Here is a 26893-nt window from a genome sequence, read left to right as displayed (position 1 = left end):
GTGCACGCACTTATTCCGGCGAGTATCACCGGTGCCAGTCGGTTTGTCAGTAGCAATGTGGAATAGATTTAGACTAAAAAACGGCTTGAGCTTAAAAGCGTGGCTACGCTTGTAGGTACAAGATGCGCGTATTACAAAAAGCGCGTGCATACGCGCGTACAATGCGAGCGTATATGCGCAAAGTAAGGTGATCTGAAGTCGCTCTTAGTGAAAGTATAATACAAATCGGTGATGAGCGGTTTCGCGACTATATCCATACTTTATTGCAATTTAGCGCACAACTGAGATCGCTTGCGGTATCGAAATCGCACGTATAAGTGACTTTTTCAAATACTATACCTAATTTTATTGAATTTGACTATCGAGATGCGAGAACGTCGCCAAACTACTGTGATCAGCGTTTGATTGCATGCGGAATGAAACAAGAAATCGACGCGTAGATTATAGTTAGCTCATACTAATACCAGACCAAGAAAAAGTGATCAACGCTATAGTTAATGTTAAAAGTATTGTGTCTGCCTGAGCCACAATGTTTTGAAAGATTTTATGAGATACTTCGAAAATTATCTTCATACTATATAATAAGGCAATCTCAATAAGCAAAATAATGAAATTATCTGATAAAAGAACAAATTCAGTAAATGACGTGGCCAAGACGGGCGGGGAACATTCTGTGATTCCTTGTAAACACGTACATTGTGTCCCAGACGTGTTGGCAGCGCTTATTCCTTTAATATAAGAAAATGTTACGCATAAAATGTTTATTACATTTCCAAATGAACGAGCTTCTACGTAACTAGGTATTATGATCGAGCGACAAAGCCCACTATTAAGGTATATTTTTAAGTGTTTTTAAAGAAAATAACTCTACTAAATAAATAAATAAGTCCACTTGTTTTCAATAATAAATTTATATTATAATAATATAATTTATATTTACTAGACGAAATCAAACAAGTCGCAGGAGCGCTGATGGTTCAAGAACTTAGCATGTGGAAGTCCCTACAAGAAACAACTGGTGAACGTTTATCGGTCGGCGATGATGATCATAATGACTCATGTATTTTCTCGAATTTAAGTATTTGTTATATTTATATACGTTTTACATAAAACAAAACAGGTAAGAAATGTAAACTAAACTGCGATGTAAAACAACAATTTTTAAAAAAACCGAGGCAATTAACGAGCTTTCATTGATAAAAGCGTACTACAACATAAACACATTGACGTAAAAGGCATTAAGCTACGGAGATTAGACGGGGCTTGTCACCTTACGAAGGGGCTCTCTTCAGCCGAAGTGCCTCTTGAGACGAGCCTCTTCTTCCCGGAGGAACGTTTGTGAACAAACATAACCCTGGCGAAATATGCAGAACAACGGCTTCAAATTAACCTTAATAGATGAACACACAAAACTCCTTGTCACAAAAATCGCGTATTTGATAAAATACAGAAGAGCTACCTGCAAAAAGCGACTTTATTATCCCGCAACTTGTCATGTAATGAACTTCGTTGGCTGCGACAGTACAGGCATACGTATTTTAATATTACATTCCTTGTGAGCGTCTTATACGTATGCAAATTAAGCGGCGTGTTCAAGGCGCCCCCGAAACGGAATTCGTAAAATCCTTTGAACAAATCCACATTACGACGTAAACATTTGATATAAATAAGTTGCGGCACGCCAAATTCGCAAAGAATTTAAAATACATACTACTTTGCTATCTGAGCATACGTGAGACAAGAAATCTAAAGCGCAACGCACACTTGGAGATGGAAGTAATCCGCCGCCCATGAACACGTGTAGCACCAGAAGTACCGCCGATGCGTTACCGGCCTTTCACTAAATTGTTGGTCCACGCTTTGAACCACCCCATCTTGTAATCCAGTGCAATAAGATGCGTAGACGCGCGCGCTATTGTATTGCATACATTGCTTTGGCAGATTACATGTCGCATATCTCTAAGTTAGTATTCTTTACCACTAGTAGTGTTAACTGTTAGACCAAATGGGCGAATAATTAGAAATATTCAAGCGCAGTGTCCGCGAGTGATTGATGTAGTGGAAGCCGCTCTCCGCGCCACGTCCTCTATTGCCCGGAGCGACACCGCGTCCACATTAAGAATATTTAAATTGTAAATTGCATTCGCGTTCTGAACAGTATTTATAACCCGTAACTCGATCCGCGTGGATTTAGGTTTTGAAAATCTCGTGGGATCTCTTTCTGGGATAAAAGTAGCCTTTGTCACTGTCCAGGTCTTTGCGCACTTATACCCGTGTAAAAAATCACGCCGATCCGTTGCGATGTGATTGAAGGACAACCCAACAAAGAAACACACTTCGCCATTTATAATATGGGTAGTGATTTCATCCGCATTTTTACAATTGATATCTGTTACCATGTAATTTTAATACAGTTGTAAAAATTACGTTTATATTGTCTGTATAAAAGAGCCTACAATTATTTCATCAGTCGAATAGCAACGAAAATATACGAGCAGCTATTGTCTATTACATGCTCGCCCCAGGAAATCGCCGTATTCATTTCCTAACAGGCGCATTTTTATATTGTACGTACGCTATACAGGTCCTGCGAGATGAATAAATCATACAAAAAGACAACAAGCTTGTAACAATAAGACTTATAGATGCCGACTGTAACATGAATATAGCAAACTAAAGAACTGGCCTGATTGAATCATCCGGCTGTTCTTTGTCATAAATCCGACAACGGCCGGCCGGCCAACAATGCGTCCTGAAATCGTTCCATTTCTCATTTTGTTACTCCCCTTTAATCTCGCAACCGTAGAAAAGTGGATCAGCGTTGCAAAAGGGCACTGCAGTGTAGACTCGTTCTGATTAATGTATTGTGTAAGTAGGTATAGAATTCACTGCATTTGTCCTGCCTTATAACCTACTTGAACAGATTTTTAATTCGCTTTAAAATGTCGTGTATCGATTAGGTAGATAGGGGTGAAAACAATTTTTTTTGTTCAGTAACGAAATATTTGAGGCAAAGTTTACTATTTTAGAGATTCTGAATTATTAATGAAATCAACTTGCACTTTCCCTTGCAAACTTTACATAAATCGTTTTAATCCTGAATGATTTTGTGAAACCGAATGCTTTTTAATTTCTATAATACTGAAAGCATCCTATAAAAATATTTCTGATTTTATTAATTACTAAGATTAGTCCGGAAAATCTTTAGGGAGAATAAAAACTGAAGGGACTTGGGAGTCTGAACCGCCTTGACAAGAGCTAATAGACTACAACAGTTCTCAAGTGTATTCACCGTTCACCCCTGTCAGCCCGACCGACAAACAGGCTATTTTGCGACGTTACGTAATGGTTTGTTTCTTGAGAAAATTGTACTGAACCGTGGTATTATTATAATTGTATGATAGCACAATATCTCGGCCCACACACTAAGTAGAGGTAGGTATATCAATTTTGTATTCCTACAAATATTTCAGTATTTAAAAAAAAATAACAGACACCATGAGCCCTTGACGAAGTAAATACTATATGATTTAAAATATTTGAATAAATTGGCACAACTTGCTTTTCTGTACCTGATACTTACCTCATTGACCGATGCTATGTTTCCAATTTTTCGTAAGATGTGTTTTTTTACTGACGTGTGGCTTTTAGTCGACTTTTGTTGCGTGTCGGCGGCAACCACCGCAGCACGTCGACCACTGAAAACCAGAAACAAGGGTAACTGCCGACAAGCGATGCCGGCAAAGTCGAAAATTGCAAGTGCCACTCCTCTGTAACCATAATTATTAAAAAGCTCTCTTACTGACACTTAATTTACACAAATTAAAGAGAGTACCATGACTGCTTACACCTCTTTTTACCTTATTTTCAGTAGCACTTTAGCATGTCACTTATGCCCAGTGCACTGAACAAATCTGAGTCTGATTTATATAAAACAGAGGTTGGTGAATAAAATTCGTCATAAATAACGCTCAGCGGAAGAAATATGCGAAAGCACATAATTGTATAATTCCTGTTACAAGAGAAGAGAAAATCCGAGTCAACCGAGATTACAGCCGCGAACCAACTGATCCCCGGCCGGAAGAAAACGGAATGGCTCGTGAGTAGGATAGTGGTAAATTTATTGCAACGCTTAAACATTTACGAATATCGTGTCCCCCGGCAACTACGAAATTCTACAACCTTTGTTTTTTTTAACAAATAATTGTAACAAACATCATCACCATCATGATCAATCCATTATCGACTCACTGCTGAGTACGGGTCTCCTCTCAGAATTAGAAGGGCTTAGGCCATAGTCCACTACGCTGGCCAAGTGCGGATTGGCAGACATCACACACCTTTGAGAGGATTATGACGAACTCCCAGGCAAGCAGATTAGATGATGCCCGCAACTTTGTCCACGTAAGTTTCGGATTTTAAAAAATCCTGTGGGAACTCTTTAATTTTCTGGGATAAAAAGTAGCTTATATGCAGTCTCTAGGATGCAAACTATCTCTATACCAAAAAAAGATGATGCCCGTGACTTCTTCGGTGTGGATTAATGCTTTAAAAAATCCCATGGGAACCCTTTAATTTTCCAGTAAAAACCTACGTCCTACGTCCGTTAGGACGTAGGACGTAGGTTTTTCCGCGGAAGGACGTAGGCTACGTTGTAGCCTACGTCCTTCCGCGTACTGCAAGCTATCTCTGTGCCAAACGTCAAAATCGGTGAAACTGCACACCTTAGCATTTATGATATTAATATGGGAGTATGGATATATATTTGCTACGAAAAACAATTTCTACTTAACATTAAGAGTCTCATCGATTGTCTCGAATTTAGACAAAAAAAATCTCGTGAGACAGATGAAGTTAAATTTATTGCAGCGCTAAAATGTTTACGCGGATATCAAGCGGGAACGCAAAGCGAGGACGAGCGCGGGCGAGCTCTACTCACCCTTGTAAACACGTTTTATTGGCTTTATAATATGTTTTACGCGTGACGTTTAACAAACGATCCCAGAAGAGCGTCGAATTATTTTTACGGCACGTACGTTCGCGCCGCTCGAAAACATTGGAAAATTTGGTATACGAGGGATTTTGTAATTACACCTCTTAAACAAACAGTTTTTTTCATTCCTTGATGTTGGCAAGCGGAATTATTGTTTACAGATTGCAATGTTTAGGTATTTTAGTAAAAAGTACAGAACAGAATGTTATATCCCAAGCTGGCGATCGCCCGCGGGAAATCCGAAAAATCCAGCCTTTTTCCTTATCTATTTACATTATAAAAGAACCTCTGTACAAAATTTCAGCTTTCTAGATCCAAGAGTTTGATCTGGGCGTTGATGAGTTAATCTGTGAATGAGTCAAGACTTATTTTCACTGTATGAGATAAAGTAATATTTTGTTGAGCTTCTTTTTAAATGAAAGGCAACAATGAATATGCACATTTTGGGGCAACGTGTCGCATCTTTAAAATACTTATCATTAGTTTCAATCTACTGTGTAAAGTGCTACTGTGTCTAGTGATGTCAAAGCTGCCTTTTGTCTCTATCGTATCTATTCTATAGCGTCTATTCATAAAAATCAGTACCGTGGCTGACTGACAAATAACGCACAGCCTAAATTAGAATCCCCTTTAGAATCCCAGTATAATTGCTCCAATAGGGTCTTTATTCCGAACTGTTACTAGAGTCATAGTTGTATAGTACAAGAATGAAATAAATAAATTTTTATTTTGATTTAAACTGGTAAAACAAAAACTAAATTTTTTTCAAATTCTTAAATTTTAAAGATTCTTTGTTCTATACTGTGAACGCACTATGAAAGGATTTTGGGTAATTCTAGTAGTAGATATCCTTAGAAAAACGTAAATCAACGCAATAGAAGTTGCGTAAATCAGCTAGTAGTGAATTTGATACAAAACAGCTACTATCAATATAATAACATTATATTCGTTCGTCATTTGTATATGCCTGTATATAAGCACTATAAAACAAAACTCCAAGAAGATCTCATGTAATAATTTGATCAGAATGTAATAGTACCGAGTTTCTTGCTGGTTCTCTTGGTTAGGCATTCTGAACCAGTGGTAGAATCAGTGACGATTCAAAAGCACTTCCAAAAGTTAATCAATAGTAAAAATCTTTCTATTTCTATTTCTATAAATACAGTATAAATTAAACAATAGAATTGTTTAAAGTTTAAAAAAAATCTGTGAGTAAAATAATATGCATTGCGTTAGCCGAGGAATGCGACGTAGAGAAACAATCGGACACTGTAATACCAGTCAACCACTTGATGAAGGTCTGTTCGCCCTCACGCTTTCATCCCTTCTAGTATAACAATATAACAGGCTAGTAATCGCGTGACAAATAATACAATGGATGAAATTAATACCACATCTTCTTTGTAACAAGGACTAGAAAGTAATTAGGTATTATGTAAGTCACACAAAGTGTCTACGTTTAGATCTTTTATGCATCTGAATTCGGTTGACCTACATGGATTCTAGAGTCAGGTCGAATTGTTGGAGTGATCTTGTGCACCAGCAGTGTTTCAGCAGACGGCAGCGACGTCTAGCTGCCCAAAAGAAACCCTGAACAGAAAGAAGAATATAGCTGTTTAGATAGACAGCTGTTAGATACACTATTTTTGGTTCGACATAGTCGAATAAAAAAAGCTGGAATCCAATCTTAATGGGATAGTAAGTTTGAGATATCAGCGAGTGAAATATATTGTGTGTAGTGGAATGTAGCGCGGAGGAACAATCGCACGCTCTAATACCAGTCAACCACTTGATGAAGGTTCACTCCCCCTGCTCCTATGCTCTCTGCATCACCGTTTAAATAGCCTAGCTACTAGAGCGACTCTTGTGGATAGCGCGATATATACAAAATTCATTTTGCAACTGATTTTTACATGCCCTAAAGGAAGTATGCCAATAAAGTTACATGCGATTATTTGTAAGATATGCTTATAGTGACCACCAAAATAAACTTTGGGACCCCAAAATAATACTAAACACCAAAAATTATAACAAATAAGTACAAAAATAGCCATTTATTTTGTTCACCGTCTTGACCTACGTTTCGCTACGGATGTCAGCGATTCGCTTCGCTCTCAGCTTCATAGGTTTACTTTTTCATTTTAATTAATTCTATTAGTTTAGAATCTAAGAGAGTAAGAAGAAAGACAGTAGGGAACCTAACAGAATTTAAAGGAAAAATCTAAGCGTTACGGGATTTTTAACAAATCTAAATCCACACGTATTGGTTGTCAATAAACATAAGCTTTCTTGTTGTAAATCAAGTTTGATCAACTAAAATCAATATAATACAGGTCGGTTCCTACTTGTACTCACGAAGTTAAGTAATTCTGAACGCAGAGCCTTTTCGAATGAAAAAGTGACTGTCACCGGCGATACCACGTATATTAAAGGTGGGAGATGTTTATATAAATGCAAAACAGTTCGGCAGCTTGTCAGTTCGGCTCAGAGCAGATTCTGTCAATCGAATATGGATTTAGAATCTTCCCCATTTCGTACGGCCGGGACTCACCCTCGTACTCTATAGACGCGGTCGGACAGCCGAAAAATAATCTTTACGGAGGGCAATTTCAGAACAGGAATTTTTATTAGAAAATTTTATGTTAATTTTACCTTAGATTATTTTTCATAAAATTATTTCTACATGCAGGCATACCACACGATTATTTTTAGCATTTTTTCTTTTAATATACTTTACTTTAATCTAACTTTTAAAATATAAGTACTATTTCTAAACTATAATTAAATACAATTAGTAAGTACATTCGAAACTAATAGGGGTACATGATATCAAAATTATTTTTAGCAGTTCGTCAGAAAAAAGCTTCTCTTTGTAAGCTATTTTCCTTGAAATAGGATTAAGCCCCATAAACTCGTAAGTGCCAGGAGTAAATCTGCGGTAGTTTTTCAGGATTTAGTAAAACTCTTAGGGCATAAACTGCGTTAAGCGTGTGCACGCACGTGAGCACGTCGCGGGCCACGCTTCTGGTGCACGCACGTGAGCACGTTCGCGTGCTTATGCGCGGGCATCGGCGCGTGCATCCGCGTACGCAGTTTTCTCAGTACAATTTTGACGTTGGAGGTGTACAGTCGAATAAGTAATAATGGATAAATTAATGTTGTATTATTTATCAAGACGACGGCGACGACGAATTGCCAAAAAAAGACGCCAGCCAGTAAGCCCGTTCGTTGAATCTAGGTTACTGTGCGGGGAATTCGTGGTGAAGTTTGGTATATTAAGAAAAAATGAAAGGTTTTTTTTCAAATATTTTAAAGTTTCATTACAAGTCTATGATGAATTATATTCAAAACTGGAGCCCTATTTGAAGACTAACAATCTACGATTGAAATCTACGTCAATCGTATCACCAATGGAACGATTTGCAATGACATTGCGGTAAGTAAAGACATTTCGATATTAATAATCATCTTTATTCATGTAAAAAAACAGTCATTATTTAACAAAAGTTTAGAACACTCATATTTTTTGCCAATTTATGTAAGTCACATTACTGTTTAGCCACATCAAGCAAGAAAGAAGAAGAAGTTCTTATTGTTTCGGCAGTGACACCTGAATATGGCTTAAAATGTTTTTCTTGATGTGGTTCACGGACCGAAACACATAACCGCACACTTATTAATCATCATATTAATCACAGTTTCTTATATTTATTAATTATATTTTGTTATTTCTAAATTACACAGTTTTATCTTTTTCGTTTTTTTTTATCTATACCTACTTATTCACTTATTTTTTTATATACTTAATCACAACAGTCATCACAGTGTCTTGCATAAACGCTACGTTACAATTAGTCATTGATTATTCATTTGAAATACACTAATAAAATCACAGGTTCAAGTTTAAAATAAAAAAACACAATAACAGTTAAAACAGTACAATAAGTCTAAATGTCTTAATTATAATAATATACCTACCTTACAAAGTATTAATTATAATGACGCATATTGATTGCAAGTTTTTACATATGAATATTTCCCTTATTAATTATTCCCTTCTATTACTAGATCGGGTACTAATATTATTTTAAATTCTTATTTATCATCACAATCATAATCACAGTTTACTACATAAAAGATTAAATTTAAGAAGAGGACATATGAAGGAGCAATGTTATGAGTAGGTTCAAAAAAAAGGTCCATTAAGTAAAAAAGGGGTCTATTGATACACTTTTTTATTTGACCCCAAAATAGGGTTTAAGATAAAAGTGTCCGAATCGACCCCGTTTCTTTCCTTATGAACATGACACCTCAAGGCTTGTAAACTTTTGGCGAATGCCCTTGTATATCATAATAATTGCACATGAGACCAGAAAAATATAAATATAAAATTGCGCTTTTTACTAACTTAAATAGTTCTTCATGTTCTTCTCTTTCTTTTGTTCTTAATAATTAAACAGTCTTAATCAAATCTTCAAAGTCTTTCTTGTTACCTATTTATTCATTGTTCGTATCTGATCTTACATTTAAGGATTCTAAATCATTCGTTACCGTATTTTGCGTTAATGAAAGGTCATCAATGGTAATAATCATTTCTTTTTCAATATCAATTAAAGCTTGTAATACTTTCGTACGAAATAATAATTTTTTAAAGCAACTCAATTTTTTTACAGTTGGTAATAATGACTTAAAAAAATTCAAGTCTTCGTCCATATTATCTGCAGTGTTATTCTTCACGTAATTTAACAACTCTAATTCGAAATCAGTTGGCGATTCGCACTTACGTTTCTTGGAAGATCGTGTTTCTTTGGTAACGCTGGAGCTGGTGCTAGGTACATTAATCAAATCTTCTTCAATAATCGTATTATTTTGTGAAGTTCTCGGTGACGCGTTTTGCTCTACTGACTGATTAAAATTGTCTGCCGATTCTTCTCCTTGAGTATTCGAGTTTGAATCTAAAAATGACAGCATGTTATAGTAAACGTATGTTTTATTTGCCCTGGAACCGGAGCCTGATTTAAGTTTTTTTTTAGTAGACCTCACTCTTATATAAGTGTCTCTTGCAGTTTTCCATCTTTGCTGCAGCTTTTTCACTGAAACAATAACACAGGTATTTTATTTTATTACAGATATTTAGTTAGTGGACATACCTTCGTCGATATTCATCTGGCGTATCAGACAGGACTAACCACGGTCAGAAAAATAGTAACAGAAGTTTGTCAAATTATAATTGAAAGGTTAAAGGAAGAATGTATACCAAAATTTTCCCGTGCGCTATGGGTAGAGACTGAAAAAGGTTTTTTAACGCAAGCCCAGTTTCCTAACTGCATAGGTGCAATAGACGGAAAACATATACGCATTATAAGACCTCCACATAGTGGTTCCCTCTATTACAACTATAAGCATTACTATTCTATTGTACTGCTTGCAATGTGTAACGCCAACTATGAGTTTACCTATATAAACGTGGGAGTGCAGGGTAAAGAATCTGACTCCGCAATTTTCACACAAAGCCGATTGTACGAACAAATCAACAATGACTTAATAGATATTCCTCCTGCCAAAGCATTGCCCGTAATACACAATGATAAACCAACCAACATTGCTGCAACCGCAGCTTTGCCCTATATTATTGTAGGAGATGAAGCATTTGGGTTATCTAGCCATGTCATGCGGCCATATGCTCGAGCTCTCGATTTAAACTACAAAAAAAAAATATTCAATTATAGGTTAACGAGAGCGCGACGTTATATTGAGTGTACATTTGGTATCATGGCTAATAAATTTCGCATACTCCATCGTCCATTGAACGTTGGAAAAGACAAAGCAATTTGTTTTCTTAAAACAATTTGTATTTTGCATAATTTTATAAGATCAAGAAGTCAAATTAATGACTTTCATGATATTGTCATTATACCAGACCATATACGTTCAGTTCGGGGGTTAATTGGAAATACCCACAGAGATTCGTATACATTACGCGATAGCTTCGCAGATTATTTCGTTGCAGACGGACAGCTGTCATGGCAAGATCGCAGTATTTATTGAAGGCTTTTTTATAATTTATGTACATTCAATAATTGAATTTTCACGGTTTTTTACCACACATTTTTTATTAACATAGCAGGCATATTTTGACAGCAGCATAGCAGACATTTTATACCTAATGATTTTATTTGTTAAATTCATCGGATGTAACCAGTTGCGCCGCCATGACAGTCGAAAATTATAAGAAATTCAGTATTCTTACATTAAATAGGTAAAATGTTATGTAATTACGCATAAAATGAAACTTTTTTTCTTTCATTACACATCCAGTGATGTGTAGTTTGTACAGTGTCTAAAAACACAAGTAGGCATCTTTTTTACTAAAATATTATTGGTACTCAAACACATGTAGACGCGACACCGATTGGAGCGTGACTAACTGCATGGTAGGCAATTACCTTCCATTGCTCTTGCCTTTGAAAGCGGGCGTATAACTAATCTAGTTATATAAAATCATAGGATGTAACCAAATAACTTAGATTGTTGTAAACTAAAGTTGAGAGATGTCAAAGAAAAACCTACAAAACTACAAAACGCACGCTTATTTTACAAAGTTACTAGCCCAATTCTAAAACCAATATAATAAATATTTTAGTTGATAATTGTTTTATTTATTTACCTACCGATCCACTGTTTCTGCCCTAAAATGATTTTGAACCCTAAATACACCGATAGTGTGAAGTAGTGTGAAGCTCGCAGTCGTGAACATACTGGTTGTCTCGTGACGCGCAAAATGGCGGCGACCGCGTGGCCGAAAGAAAGAACTTTGGAATTTATCGAGCAATAATTATATAAAACCATACCAATATTATGGGACATTGTTCACACGAATTTCACAATGTTCAGAAATACGCAGTATCTCTGCACTAGTTTTGAATATAAGCATGATTTTATATTTACATAGGTAAATTATTGTAAATATTCCGAGTTTTAATTTTATAGTTGGATTAATTGTTGAAAACATTTAATTGACACAAATACAATTGAAATAACTAATTATATATAACTAATTGCATAGATTATTAAAAATAAAAATTAGGCGCAAAGAATAGTTTACCTAACCTACGTTATTATAAAATAAAAAAAGAGTGTAGGTACTTACCTTGTATGTTTTTTTCTGCTTCACTCCAGTCATCAAAATTTTCAAACAGTACTTTACAAATGTCTAGCCATGCTTTTGATTTAGCGTCCCGGTCTTTAAATATTTCGCTTGATTGGTCCCATATGGCAGGACGACACTGAACTTCAACAATTACCCTTTCTGTATCAAAATTTGTCATTTTTTGTTATGGGCCGGGCACGCGCGTGCGGTCGGTTCGAGATAGCGCTGTCAACTGAACAAGCACGCGCGTGCACCCGCTAGCGGGCTTCGCGCGTGGACCCGTCCAACGTGATGCGTGATCACGTCGCGTGCATGCGTGCCCCATTGCACGGAAGTATCACGCGACGGGCTCACGAGCGTGTGCACGCGCATGGGCACGCGCGGGTCGTTTTTGTATGGACACGCGAGAGGCACGCTTAACGCAGTTTATACCCTTAGACCCGGCGGAGCGGCGTAAAACGTAAACGTAGCACTCGGTAATCCAGTGCGTCTTAACCTTATCTTTGGAAATTCGTATTCGTGTTCAATGGTAAAATATTTCCTTTCAATCCCTCTGTACCTTCGTCCCTGTGGCTGAATCTAATCGGAGGGATATTAAAACTTTCCGCCCGCCCCGCGCCGTCCTTTGTGCTAACTGGAGACCGCCACCCCGCGGTCCGTGCCCTCCCGGTTCATCTGTTTGCATCTTTTTAAACCCACAGGAAACTAATTTGAATCAAATAATGAAACCAATAATGATTAATATTGAAAGAAAATTTGTTTCAGTATTAATCATGGACATGATATAGCTAATGACGGTGTACGTAGATAATAGAACCTGTATCACATGTAAGATTGGACCGATTGGATCACAAATTGACGATTAGCGTGCCTGAACACCTGCTTCGTATAAGGCTTGCCTTTAGCAGAAAATATAATCAACAGCAAAATTGTATCGTACTAGTTGACCCGACCCGGCTTCGCTTGAGTGGAATCCCCAAAAACCCTGAAACTGAAAACGTACTTCTTTATTTTTCCCGAAAGCCCAAATACCAATTCTAATAGATATAACTTGAAAAATGACTCTGATACTCACTTCCCCTATTTAACCACATTGGAGGTAGAAGTTCTAAAAACCCCGAAACATCTAATTCTTCATTTTAATCAAAACCAAAATACCAATTTACCTACATATGTATAACTTGAAAAATAAGGCCTTTCATAGAAAATTTTATGCCCTGTTTGACCCCTTGGGGATGGAATTTTCGAAAATCCTTTCTTAGTAGGTGATACGTAATAAAAGAAACCTACTGCGTGGTTTAAACTGCGCATTGATAGAACAGTCAGTCAGGACTTATCTTTTTATACGTTTAGATGTGGGCCGATAGATTTGTTTAATATCTTTAATTAGTACTTTTCAATAAAATCGATGGAATCTGTAGTTTTATTTAGTTTTCTTCTACATTATACTTTAATGCAGGTATCTTTTACCTTTTCTATCTTTAGTTTTGGCGAAGTCGGCTAGAGAGGGTTTCAACTTGCAGCGCATAAATAAATTGAAAAAAGGCATTCGAAGACCGCCTCCACCCGCCCTCCCCGAAGACTAATTACAATTTTTTTTCATAATATACGATTGTTAAAACAAAAAGTTATATGAAATTCAGATATTGATAAGGTACTAACGACTGAATACTGAAACATATAATTAAATTAATAAATATTCTTTTATTCGGAGCTATAGCTCAAACTTAAATATGTAACTTAGCATCCTAAATGCTTTTTCTGCTTATAACTCTGAAAAGTTATAGATGCGTACCCGGGATCGAACCTCTAATCCCCCCAATCGAGACCGATATCTTAACCACTAGGCTGCCACCGCTTATTTAAATACATACCTAGACCACAGCCAAGACTGCTAAAATCATTACCCTTTCTTTTGTCTTTGCCATCGTAAAAAAACTTTCTTCCTTCATTACGAGTGAGTAAAAACCAGTCGGCTGCTTTGTATTCAGCTCCAGCCAGGCTGCAGCTAAACAGCCCGCTACGCTTTAAACGTCTAAAAACAATTCGTTTATTAGAATGAAAATTCAGCTCACCTTTAATGCAGTACGTTCACGCTGTACAATCTTCCACTGCCTGGCGTGCCTGGCTTTCTTTTTATTTTTTTAACAGACTTGCTCAAGCCTGCAATCACTTCACACCCGATATAAAATAATTATGAAAAATGGTTTTACATTACATTATTATTTCCAGGTTGCAGAGATCGTTTTTTAGAGTACTCTCCAGCGCTTTCCATACATTCGAATACAATCTTACATACGATACCAATCAAACTCAATGAAATTTTGTAAATACTTTCTAGAAACTAATATAATGTGTCTGTAGTTTGCCACATTTCTAATATTTACAGACAGATATATGTTTCTAGAACGTATGTTCAAAATTTCATTACATTCGAAAAGTTTGTTTGTATAAAACAGTAAATTATTTAATATACTATGTATGTCACTCTACAATCCTTTACACAATTTTAATCACTCTTCAATTACTAGGCACGGAAGATAAATCTACCCTAAATATTTGAAAAAAGCCCTCTCAAGTATGCCATGTAATGGTGTTAAAGAACCCTGAAGTAACGTGAAAGTAAGTTCAAGTCGGATGTTAAAAGCCGTTACAATAATTAAGAGGCGGTCGTTTTGAAACCACACTGTCCCGCTGAGATTTAATTAGAGAGAGAACAACCCCACGGCCGCCCCGCGACAATAGCACTTCCTGCAAAGTTCCAGGTGACGACTTGTTGTACGAGAAGATGCCGTATCGTAGGTGCGTACTGACCATTCGCTTGTAATGTAACAACTCGGATTCCATCGTTACATCGGCATCGGTGAGTAGATACGTAAAACTGCGATTACATTGCGGACTTTGTAACGAATGATTTTTCTGTAGTGAGTGTTATAAAAATAAATCCTCCTTCGATCAGTAATGCTCAAAATCGTTAACTGAGTCCTGCTCGAAAGATTTTTTATTAGGACTTGGCTAACTATATAAAGATAAGTCAGAGCTCCAATTCGAATATTATTTTCGCAAATGCATTAATTGTTTCAAAAGTTCTTAATAATAAAAATTACTTGACATTATTTTGTCTCTTAAGCTATCACCCAGCACCCTGCTTGTAATAATGTAAAGGAATTTCGGAGTTAAAATGAAAGTAAGTTCAAGCCGGATGTTAAAAGCGGCAACAATAATTAAGAGGCGGTCGTTTTGAAACCGCATTGTCCCGCGCCGAGATTTAATTAGTGAAAGGACAATCCTACAGGATGTCCGACGACAAACTCCTCTTCTCTTGAGATCACTCGTGACGTCAACGTTTTTTTACCCAGCTATGGGAGGAGTGTGAGCAAAATTCCTCCTAGAAACATCAATGGTTGTGAGTTTAGCAGTTTTTTCAAATGCTAACAGGCACGATTTGACACTTCCCTCTAACTTCACCAGAATAAAACAAAAACTTCACTTACAATATTATTATTACTTTATATTTATACCCGCAACTTCATTGAGGTGGTTTAGGTTTTTTAAAAATCTGCGAGAGCTGTTTGTTTGTGCAAGATAAAAAATAGCCTACCTCTAGAAATCTATGAACTCTATAAATAAAATTCACTTATGTATTTGAGTCACCTGCTTTTTTGGCAATAACATCCATGCCGAATATAAATAAAACCACAGCTAATAGCAATAAAAGTGAGTGAGAGTTGAAGCACTCTGAAACGAGCTAAAATTAATGCAAATTGATCGAAATATATTGGTGCTGATAGCAGTTTAAAAATATTTTCGGCGACAAAGTAAAATATGTTCGATTTATAAACACAAATTGCAAACAATATTTTATTCAATCACAATATTTTAATTTTATTTAAATGTTTGGTCCGAAAAAATAATTTTTAATAATTCACAGACACATAGGTACCTTAATGAGTAAGTATCCTACCTAATGAAACTGGTTTTGTCTCAAAATAGCGCATTTTGCTTCATATTATGATGATGAGAAGAAATCCAGTCTTGAATAACGAACAACTGACTGACTCACTTGGTTAGCGGGAGACCTAATGATATCAAGGTTTTTAAATAAAGACCCGCTTAATCGCTTTCATTCAGCTTCAGCTACTCGATCATTTCGCTACGCATGTCATCGTTTTCTTCGGTCTCTACCTCTAATTTCACACCACTCAGTTGGCTTGGTTGGTTTCATATAGGACCACATTTGCGAGCTTCTGGCTTCACAATTTACAAAAGTACATTCTAGGGGCAGGAAAGACAAGACTGCGTAGAATATACATAGTAAGGATGACTAAATATTGTGCTGGGGGCGAAGTCATCAGTGGCGTGGTTAAAAGAAACAACACTATACTTAATGACTCTCTCTTTTCGAACAATTACTAACGAATAATAAGAATCACGTAAATTGTAAATCACATATAGGTATAGATTCTGGGTTGGTGCGAACTTTGACCGGCGTATATCGGGTTCTAAGATTTATTAACCAATTTTACACTTTAATCATGTTCTATTAACAATCTAAACTTTTTAGATCATAAATGCATGTACCTATATTGCCCACGAGTATAGTGACTGTAGATACTTGTTGGATTCCACACATGCACCTACCATTCAAACGGAACAGATGTGGGAAAGCCGAGAGAATTTAATTACAGGCATATTACATACGTGTATATGGACAATGGTAGGCACGGTTTGCATTCATGAGATAAACTCTAAAAAGTTACTTAATAAGTCATAGATTATGTTTTCACATTGCTTATTAGTATCAAAGAAGACAATATATGTAATAATTGTACAATATAGAAGAATTAAGCTTATAATACAGGTTACTCGTGTGCATTTTCATCGTAGTCTAAAGTATAATATTCTTCTCGATAGGAATGGCATTCCGAACCAGTGGTAAATTATTTTGATAATTCAAATAAAAACATATTTTATTCCATTCTAAAATATCAAAATGTCTTTGTTAGTCTTAGATTTATTTTTGTATTACATTATATCATCTAAGATATAGGCATATGAAATTAGGGATATAAAATTAAAATATTAACTAATTTATAAAAGACGTTAGAGACAGGTGCACGTAATAACCTTGAAACTGAATACTCTTACAGAGACTGATACATGTTTTATTAAAATATGATATGTATCACAAAAAGAGTCCGATAATAATACGACACGTCTGGGACTACTGGTAAATCCGATTTCCCTATCTTCCCATATTTGTATTCGAAGCCAGATCCATCTAATATTTCCTTCCAACTCCGCCAACGCTATCTGCGTTCCTTCCTGACACTGAATCTAATCGGAATAGATATTAAAAGTTGCTACAACTGACTCGTTCTTTTTCCCGTATAAACATAACAAAAGTTATATTATATTACGTATATGCCATAATAACTTGTAGAGATATACCGGGACTAATTAGAATGCTAGCAAAAACGAAGACTAGAAAAAACAAATACGCCAGAAAAAAATTGCATTTTCAAAAGTTCGCTAAGTATTGACAACATCTGACTGATGCCTGAGGTCAACGCCACGTCGTAGGTGGGTGGAACATTGACCCTGAGTTTGCACTCTATACTAAATCAGTAAAACTACAAGTATAAGGCAAATGGTTATTGGTATTGGATTGTATTTAGGCAGTATAATCATGGCGCTAAGTTTTGCTAGCGTCCTTATTACAGCCTGTATCACTGTAATATACTCAGCAAATAACATACAACACAGATAACTCGGTTGAAATCATGTAAATAATGTTTAGAAATATTATTACAAAGTTTACCGAAAAGCAACATTGCTTTATTACTTCTTCTTCAAAAGATGCTTACGGAGTTGAAGTACAATTTCATTTAAATTTCGCGAATAAAATTCAAAAGAATTAATTGAAAGAGTCTGCAAATATTTTGGTCAAATAAATACTCAAAGAACGACCCGTGATGAAATGAATCGACCAACTTTTAAATGCGGTATAGGCATACAATATTAATTTCTTACCCACCCTATCCGTCTGCGGATAGCTTTAGGCTCTTTTCGCACTGCATCTGATCTAAATCCGAGAATGAAATCTCCCTAGTAGCCGTATTACTAGGTGTATGTGATGTTGCGCACTAGATCCAAATTTCGTTTTCCAGAGCCAATTTTCATGGAATGAAATAACTACAATAATTACTAATATGATCAATGCAGGTGGTGGTGGTGGACAGTCTCAAGATACTCAAGAAACATTTGTCGAAACGGAAAATCGATATTCGGATTCGATCCGAGTTTTCTAGATCTGAACTTTTTCGGATTTGAGTTGGTTTGGATAGGATGCAGTGCGAAAAGAGCTTAACAGGATAGTTATCTGCGTAAAATAATACACCTGATTATTTCTTATTTGTTTAAAAATATTCATTTTGCCTGAAACGAACATTGAACATAAAATATATGATAACTTGATGCCTGCGACTTTGTTCGCGTGAATAAAGGGTTTTTTGAAAATCCCGTGGGAAATCTTTAATTTTCCGGAATAAAAAGTAATTCCTGTATTAATCCACGGTATAATCTATCTGCACTCCCAGCCAAATCCATCCGATAGTCACACACGCATACAAACTTACGCCCATTTAATATTAGTGTAATAAAAGCTGCTGGAATACATATGATAGTCATGTAGTTCAATTTGGCTAAGAAATTTCTATTTCAGGGGAGATCTACAGTTTTTAAGTATAAGTTAATTTTAATTTCTGTTAGAAGGAAATACTAAACCGCTCTCCGCAAAATTCCTGCCAATCTTTCTTCGGCGAACTTGCTTTCAACCTGACCCTCTCGTTTTTGTAATCGCCTTTCCAAACCAAAAAAAAAAACTTTACAAAAATTAAAGGACTTGGTGAACCCGGATCAGCCGGTTACAAAACAGTAACTATATTAGGTACGTTAACATCCCATTACATTTTCTTTTAAGGATTATACAGCTTGAATGAAATTTGATTTACTGAAGGAGCAGGATATCTAATATAGGATATCTACTACTAATAATATACTATCTAATGCAGGATAGCAAAGAGCAACTGCTGAATTTCTCGCTAGCTTTTCTCAGTAGAACTGCTTTCCAAACTGGTTGTAGAGTCATAGAGACACCAGTTGTCCAACATATACAAACGATACACTAATTTAAGAAAGTCTTCTTCTTGAGCCAATATTTGATATCAGGTTTTAGAAAAAATCAGGATTGTTTGTCCTACGCGTCTAGAGTTTTAAAGGAATGGAAGCCTTAGTATGGGAAAATTTCAAACGAAGCTTTGAACATTAAAGTAGCAAAAGAATAAATATTCAATGCACATGACTTTCAAAGTGACATTATTATCAAGATCAAAGTCACAACTACTCACGTGTCATCCTCTAGGTGGAGTACTCACCTACCTACTCACATATTTAGAAAAGCGTAGATATATCGTGGTATATCCGCAGTAACTGCCTCATTACTTGTCGCAGGGTTGCAAGGCTCATAAAATATTTAACAAAAGATTCCCGAATGCGCTTCGTTCCCGAGGGACACTACGACTGCTCCTAACTTCTTAACACCTCACTGACGATTTTCGTTGAGATTGTATCAACTTCAGCATATTTTTCTTTTAAAATTGGAAAAGACAACACTTTAAGACTCCTGGTTCAAAAAACTATATTATACTTGTAAGTTTTAATACAAGATTTTGTTTTCTATTCCTAGTCGATTTTTTTTATTTAACTTTGTCACCTACTTCGCAGGAAGCACCTATTTACTAAGAACTAGGTGTGGGATCCGGTTTTGCTTTTTGACACGTTCTTGAATAGAAAATGCTCGGACTATTTTACTCGACTTAACCTAAAAAGAAGATTAATGCATTTGAAATTATATAAAAGTCTGTTGTTGTTTGTTCGTCCACTCATCTGGGTGCTACCCCTCAATGTTAGTTTTGTGTTTGCAATTTGTGAGTACCTCTGCACAACCTATCTATTTATCCAATTTTCTTCTCTATCTCTGTAGACTAGAGAATTCTTGTTAGTAAACGTGTCCGTACCTATTGTGCGTACCTTTTGTTTTAATTTAAAGGTTGAGAGGCGGAAACCTGGTGCAGCGGAGCGACTGAATGACCATCGCTGTTGCTTTGTGCCTGATACTGTCTGTTGAGTGAGCCGCCGGGCACGGTGCTCGGTCTCATTTCACTTCAAGCATGTACAATAAATTATTATTTCTGAAATAATATTTTATTCTATTTTCATCTTTTTTTATTGAAAGTTTTACAATTTAACTTAAAGCTAGCCTTATCTTATTACTGTACAAATCAATAATCATGCCTGCAAGGAATGACGCCGAGAATACTGGCTGCACAGCCAGGCTGATCCTTTACGCATTAATGACCCAGCCCTTCTGTCACCAGACTAGGCTACTAGTTTTTTCGACTGAGATTTGTATATTGAAAAAACAACCCAAATACCTATTCGATTTTAAATTTGTATGTTGAAATATTTTAAATCTGATTCTAGTTAGGTATGAACCACAAAATGCAATAATCTCCAATTCCAGCAAGAAATGCAAAGTTGTCAGGAATAAACTGCAAATGAGAGTTATTGCGATGTTTCGACGATCAAGTTTGTTGCTGAGTACTCGCTCAGCGTTCATCTGTCCTCTTCGATTCCTCTGCTAAGAATAAATTGCTATCTTTGGATATCGCTCTTGTTGTTAAAGTTTGAGCACAGCAAAGTAGCGATATATCAAGGCAACTTGTAAAAGTATCATTAATGTTGCGAGAATCGTCGCGAAACTAAAAATATAAAAGACGTTTTGTGTCACTAATAGTTTATTATGTGGGTACATCAAACACGTTTGCTTAAATTTTTTTCTCTGTCATGCCAAACTTTGTGCTATGTAAGGCCACGTAGAAATCATATTATTTAGCTGTCATGTCATGAATTTCTTTGATCTATAGCAAGTCTATAGCTAGATCATACACGTATTATTGGCATATTTTATGATCTAGACTCAATAAGGATTATTTTTATAATAAATTGAAATGACAGTAGATTATAAGCTTTATTTATATTATTACAAAGTTCGACTAATAATGAAGTATCAAAGTTCCTTCGTAACTTCATGTATCGAATGTCGCGAACTGCTCGTCTATTCAGCTATCGGCCCTGAACTTTTTAATTAGTTTAACAACAATAATAGACGGCCGTCTTTTTAAAGAGAATTATCGTTTTAAATCGGGCCCTTTATTTCAATAGATTCTTGAGATCGATTTTGTTACAAGTTTTAATAGTTTTTAATCCTATTATTATTTCGTAGTTATAGCAATGATTGATATGTATAATTAATTACTCTAGAAGTAGGCGCAAACATAGCGTAGTATCAAAATAGATGATACTCGCGATTTTGTGCGTGGATTTAGGTATTTAAAAATCTTTTAGTAACTCTTTGATATTCTGCGATGAAAGTAGCCTAAGTCCGTCTCCGGGATACAACCTATCCCTGTATCAAATTTCATCAAAATCGGTTAAATGGATGTTCCGTGAAAAGGTAACGGGCAGACACACTTTCGCATTTATAATATCAGTATGGAATATGGATGTGATATGGCACAATACATAAAATAAAAGTCAAGCTGTAACGCGTTTAAGGTCAGGCGGGCAGTAGGCAGCGAGGTTCCGGCGAATGAATAGCCATCGGAAAGTCATCAGTTATGTAGAGCGTATCGCCGTGCGCCATGTGGCCGGCGCTTCTCTCCGTAATTTTTCCACAGGCTATTTTCCGTAATTTTCCGAACAACGGCCCTCTCCTCCCTGCACTGATGCTTTTTTTAATGCGAACATTCATAACGACGGGACATTTGTACGCATCATAATGTATTTGATTGTTATGCGTGTTGATTTTATGTCCTATTATGAAAAATGCTGTAGAACCCTCTTTCACCCCACTCTGGGAGGGTGTAATTTTGGGCAGTTATGTTGTGTTAATCGGTTCCCTTACAATTGCCAAACTACTCATTCGATTTTGATAAATAATAATTAAATGAGGCATAATGTTAGCTACGTTTTAACGTTCTATGTGCTGTTAGCTAAGTAGGTATACGATGTTATGAAAAATTCAGTGCGATGGATATGACAAAAAAATATGGCACGAGATATTTTTATGTGTATAATTTAAATATATTAAACCGCCTGTCTGGGATAGTAGTTTTAAGAAATGTAGTCGAATTTGAGTTACATGTTAGTTTATGTTTTGTTGATCGTGATAGTGATCCTCACCTTTAGAAGTTGTAAAAACGATTTAATCAGTAATTTATAAAGGCGTCCAAGATTGGGTGTTATTACTCAATTTTATAGGTATTTAGCTATAATATCAGAATACATCATGAAGTATTTATACCGAATATAAATAAAACCGCAGCTAATAGCAATAAAAGTGAGTGAAAGTTGAAGCACTCTGAAACGAGCTAAAATTAATGCAAATTGATCGAAATATATTGGTACTGATAGCAGTTGAAAAATATTTTCGGCGACAAAGTAAAATATTATGTTCGTTTTATAAACACGAATTGCAAACAATACTTTATTCAATCACAGTGTTTTAATTATTTAAATAACGTATTGTGAAGTGGTTAGCATATTCTGAAATAAATTTTTTTAATAATTCACAGAGACCTAGGTAACTAATGAAACTGGAAAACTTAACAGGGCTCTCTCTGTCACTCGTTTCATACAATCGTAGTTCCAATTTCATTTGAATATTAAGCAACCAAAGTCTATGAAATTTTGCAGACATATTCTAGAAATTAATATCTGTGTCTGTGGTGTTTTAGATTTTTCTAAAAATATGTAGTTTTAAAATTACAGGGGCTCAAAGATTTGTATGAAATTATTTAAGACCGCGTAACTTTGAAACCGAATATTTTAACAGAAATCTGGAAAACCACAGACATAGATATTAGTTTCTAGAATATGTCTGCAAAATTTCATGGACTTTGGTTGCTTAATATTCAAATTAAATTGGAACTACGATTGTATGAAACGAGTGACGGAGAGAGCCCTCTTAAAATTGGAAATAAATGCTCAAATTGTTTACTCTTATTGATTCACACTGATTTCTTATATTATAATTATTATGCTTAGATTTTAGGTTCGATAGCAAATATAAATTAAAGACTTCATCATGAAATAGAAACGCTGCGAAGCCAGCGCGTACATTTTCTTTAATCCTATAGAAACCATCCTATATATAATATGGTAATCTTAATTCTTTTATACCCTTTGTTTTTTTTTATGGGGCCTCCAGCTCAAAACTAGCTCTTATTTTCTAAACATACCTATCTAGGATTTCACTAAAGAACTTCTCAAGGTAAAGTGAGTTCAAAAGAAGTGTGAACAGGCACCTCCTAAGCAGACACACTACCTTAGGCTGCATCATCACTAACTTTGACCGCCCTCTAAGCCTCGCCCTTATATTAGAACGTCACTGTCATCAAGAAATCATTTCAAATGCCCTTTTCAGCAGTAATATCCTGTTCTGTGCTAGACTGGTATTTTGCATGATCCCGTTTAGTGGTGGAGTCCTTAATAGATTTTAATCAAAATATTCACAGGAGGTCGTTCATACGGTTTTCAGCACTTAATGCGACAATAAAAAGTCGTTCTTGTAGACCTGGATGGCATTGGTAATGGTCCCTTCTTACAAAGATGGCATTTGATTAAACCAACATACCTCACATAACTATAAAATTTCAAGATTCAAATGAGAGAGTAATAATTTAAAAGACAATAAATGAATGGAAATTCTAATAAAAAATATTATTTACTTTCATTTCCCTTGAAACTAAATCTACATATTATTGCTATTTATACAAAAGGGCGAATTTATATTACAAGTAAAACTAAACTTGGAAGCGTAGCCTCCATAAAAAGTTATGCTCCATTTAGTTACAGGGAAGGCACCTATAGTTTTGGAAACCGGTGCATCATATTACCCAAGAAAATTAATAAAATGAAATACGTAGAACAGGCTATGCTTTATTAAAATTAATACTATTTGACTAGATGATGCCCACGACTTCATCCGCATGCATATTGGTATTTGAAAAGTCCTGCAGGAACTCTATGAATTCCCGGGATAAAAGCCTAAATGTTAATCCAGGGTATAAGTTATCCCTATTCTAAATTTCCGTTAAGTCGATTCAAGTATTATTGTGTAGTAATAAACAACGAAACTTCACATTTATTTTATAAGTCAGATTAAGTAAGACAACTATACAGTATGGCGATTTTACCCAGTATACCTATATTTAATGATATAAGTATGACATCATTGTTTTATTCTTTAAACATTTAATAGAGCTCCATAGTCATTTGTAATATTCCTCTAAAATATATCTTTATTACATACCTACCTATATGTAAGTACATATATTTGGTATAGTAAATAATTTGAATTACAAAATAGTGACCATTTTCCATCGATGTCCATTTTCCAATTTATATAATGAAGTCGTTTTGTATTGGTAATTTAAAAATAACAAATGTGGTATGTATAATGTCACGAATTCGTAGTTACGAACTGATTTGTATAATTTGCTGTCGTATAATTGATTCAGCACAATAGTTCAGCTGTAGAAGAGATTTTTAACAGGTACATACGTATCTAATACGAGGTATAGGATAGGAGTAATAATAAAAACCGTACTTGAAGAGAAGGTAGTTTTTGCACAGCGTTCCTTAATAAATAAAAAATCTCCTTACTGTAGTTACTAGAGATAAACCAAAATCAAAGATTTTAGCAAGCTTGGTTCAGTTTGTTTTTTTCGATTATTTATTATTACTCATGCAAAGTAGACAAACAGTCGTTTTAATTTCATTCCGAAACTAGAATTTTTGGATTTTTTCAAAAGTGTACACAAAGATCGCATGATTTGCGTAAGTCAACAACTATAGAGCTGATTTTTAATAAACGATCACTATTTTCGAAGACTTGTTAAATAGACCTTCTGTTTTTCCTTTTTTGATTTTCGCTTTTTATGAAAGTACATTACAAAAGCTTTTTCTTTTCAAAAATGTAGCCTGGTCCGCTTGTTCAACATCTAGTTAAGGCTGATTTGCATGGCATAACCGCTTCTAACATCTCTCTGTTCAAAACAATTGAAATCAATGCGTATTCAGCTTTAAATCGTTGTTTTAAAATAATAAAGTGTGCCTTAATGTCACGAACACGCATAAATAATTTGTAATATTGTCATGTAATTAATGTTATTGTTAATGTTAATAAATTAATCTCGCGTTCAGCAGACAAATTAGACGCAGGCTGCTCGACTAACGACGGACTATTTGGATTAAATGGGGGGGTTGATGTTTATGATTTACGGAGGTCGGTAATTGTGGCGCCTGGCTGACGCGCGGCTTCGTAGTTCATATGGCGCGAAGTGACATGCGTTTTAACACCTTCTCTATAGTAAATAAGAAAGATGTGTTTCAAAAAATATCATAGCCTAGGTGATTATTGCATAAGAATCATATTTCGACATAAGTCACCAAAATGTGAAGCTAAACGGGAATTGAGTGGCGTGCATAACGACATACATTGAAGTCCCAAGACTCCAAGACCAAAGACAAGTGGCGACCTGAAAACATAGCGCTGTGAAAACCCTCACCAAGCGGATAGATGATCTCAGGCGAGGCTCTGGATTTCGTGAAAACTCTAAGTCTTAAGTATAACATCAGTTGATGTGGTGGATCTATCGGTGAAATTATGAAAACATAGACTAAAAATATAGTATGGATGGAAATAGTACCTAGGTACTACAGGACCTTTACATCTAAAACATCCAGTCTCATGCCGCATGTGCTTGCGACCATATAAAACTACAAGTCGTAGGTAATAAGTATATCCAGTTCCATAAGTAGAAGGTAAGTGTAAGAAGTTTAAGAATTTAAAGTATGAGAGCTTTAAAGTCTTACTCAATAAGCAATCAATTTGAATTTTTTAGATAGAGGTGGTGATGATAAATTTTGCACTATATTAATAATCCACTTTGTAAAAGTAGACTATCCAAACAGCATGTGTGCAAACATCCTTAAAAGCGCTTTCGTTAATGAACAATTAATTTTCGCTTAGCAATTAATTATAGAAAGGTTATTCTAAATGTTCCCCTTGTGTTGTGTAAGTTGAGCATAGCGAAAATAGACGACGATAGCGGTAATAAAACATGATAATCAAGTTCAGGACGTGGAAACAACGCGACGTTGCCGGCATGTTGACTATTCATTATAACATCTCGCCATAAGACAAACAATCCTGTGTTATGTTATTAGATTCCCCCATAGTGGAAGCTATTCCGTGATCTGTACCTACCTATGTTACCTAAGCTCACGTCACTGCAATTCACTCGGACGTTATACATTTTTTTTTTACATAAAATACACGTTTATAACAGGTTTGGAATTTTATAATTTCTTAATTTCCTCTGGTCTCGTCTGGTGCGAGGCTACGACCGTAGCTAGTTACCAACTAACCGGTAAAGACGTGCCGCCAAGCTGTTTAGCGTTCCGGTGGAATGCTGTGTAGAACCCAAAGAGGGTATGGGTTTAGTAAAAACTATCATACCCCTTCCAGGTTTGCCCGCTACCATCTTAGACTATAACCATCACTTACCGCCAGTTGAGATTGCAGTCAAAAGGCTTGTATTAGATTTTTTTTAACCCGTAAA

At 35.6% G+C, this 26893-nt stretch overlaps 3 protein-coding genes across 5 annotated transcripts in view; 1 reads left to right on the top strand and 2 right to left on the bottom strand.

The window, feature by feature from the left end:
* The window catches only part of LOC123877523 (lachesin-like), a 126941-nt gene that overhangs the window by 48642 nt on the left and 51406 nt on the right, over positions 1–26893 (bottom strand). The window lies entirely within an intron of this gene.
* LOC123877530 lies at positions 7963–12099 on the top strand. 2 transcript variants are annotated; one of them, XM_045924334.1, is made up of 2 exons: positions 7963–8429; positions 10123–12099. In XM_045924334.1, the coding sequence occupies exons 1-2, from the start codon at positions 8137–8139 to the stop codon at positions 11039–11041; spliced, it is 1212 nt and encodes a 403-aa protein (XP_045780290.1). In that variant the 5' UTR covers positions 7963–8136; the 3' UTR covers positions 11042–12099. The 2 variants fall into 2 exon arrangements, 1 of the variants encoding a protein (XP_045780290.1); XR_006798611.1 differs by lacking the exon at positions 7963–8429 and adding an exon at positions 9690–9825.
* On the bottom strand, positions 9274–12572 carry LOC123877540. Its single transcript, XM_045924349.1, has 2 exons — positions 12144–12572; positions 9274–10086 (listed from the first exon to the last, which is right to left on the bottom strand). Exons 1-2 carry the CDS (start codon positions 12319–12321, stop codon positions 9491–9493), a joined length of 774 nt encoding a protein of 257 aa, XP_045780305.1. The 5' UTR covers positions 12322–12572; the 3' UTR covers positions 9274–9490.

The sequence above is a fragment of the Maniola jurtina genome, chromosome 2 (assembly GCF_905333055.1).
Source record: "Maniola jurtina chromosome 2, ilManJurt1.1, whole genome shotgun sequence".
NCBI lineage: Eukaryota > Metazoa > Arthropoda > Insecta > Lepidoptera > Nymphalidae > Maniola > Maniola jurtina.
This window is presented reverse-complemented; position numbering and strand designations above follow the sequence as displayed.

Bases quoted from the DNA above. Each gene is read 5' to 3' on its own strand.
- LOC123877530 (XM_045924334.1), top strand. From the start codon at position 8,137: ATGGATAAATTAATGTTGTATTATTTATCAAGACGACGGCGACGACGA. The intron at 8,430-10,122 runs GTAAGTAAAGAC...ATTTTATTACAG, and splicing joins CGATTTGCAATGACATTGCG to ATATTTAGTTAGTGGACATA.
- LOC123877540 (XM_045924349.1), bottom strand. From the start codon at position 12,321: ATGACAAATTTTGATACAGAAAGGGTAATTGTTGAAGTTCAGTGTCGT. The intron at 10,087-12,143 runs GTAAGTACCTAC...TTATTGTTTCAG, and splicing joins AGCAGAAAAAAACATACAAG to TGAAAAAGCTGCAGCAAAGA.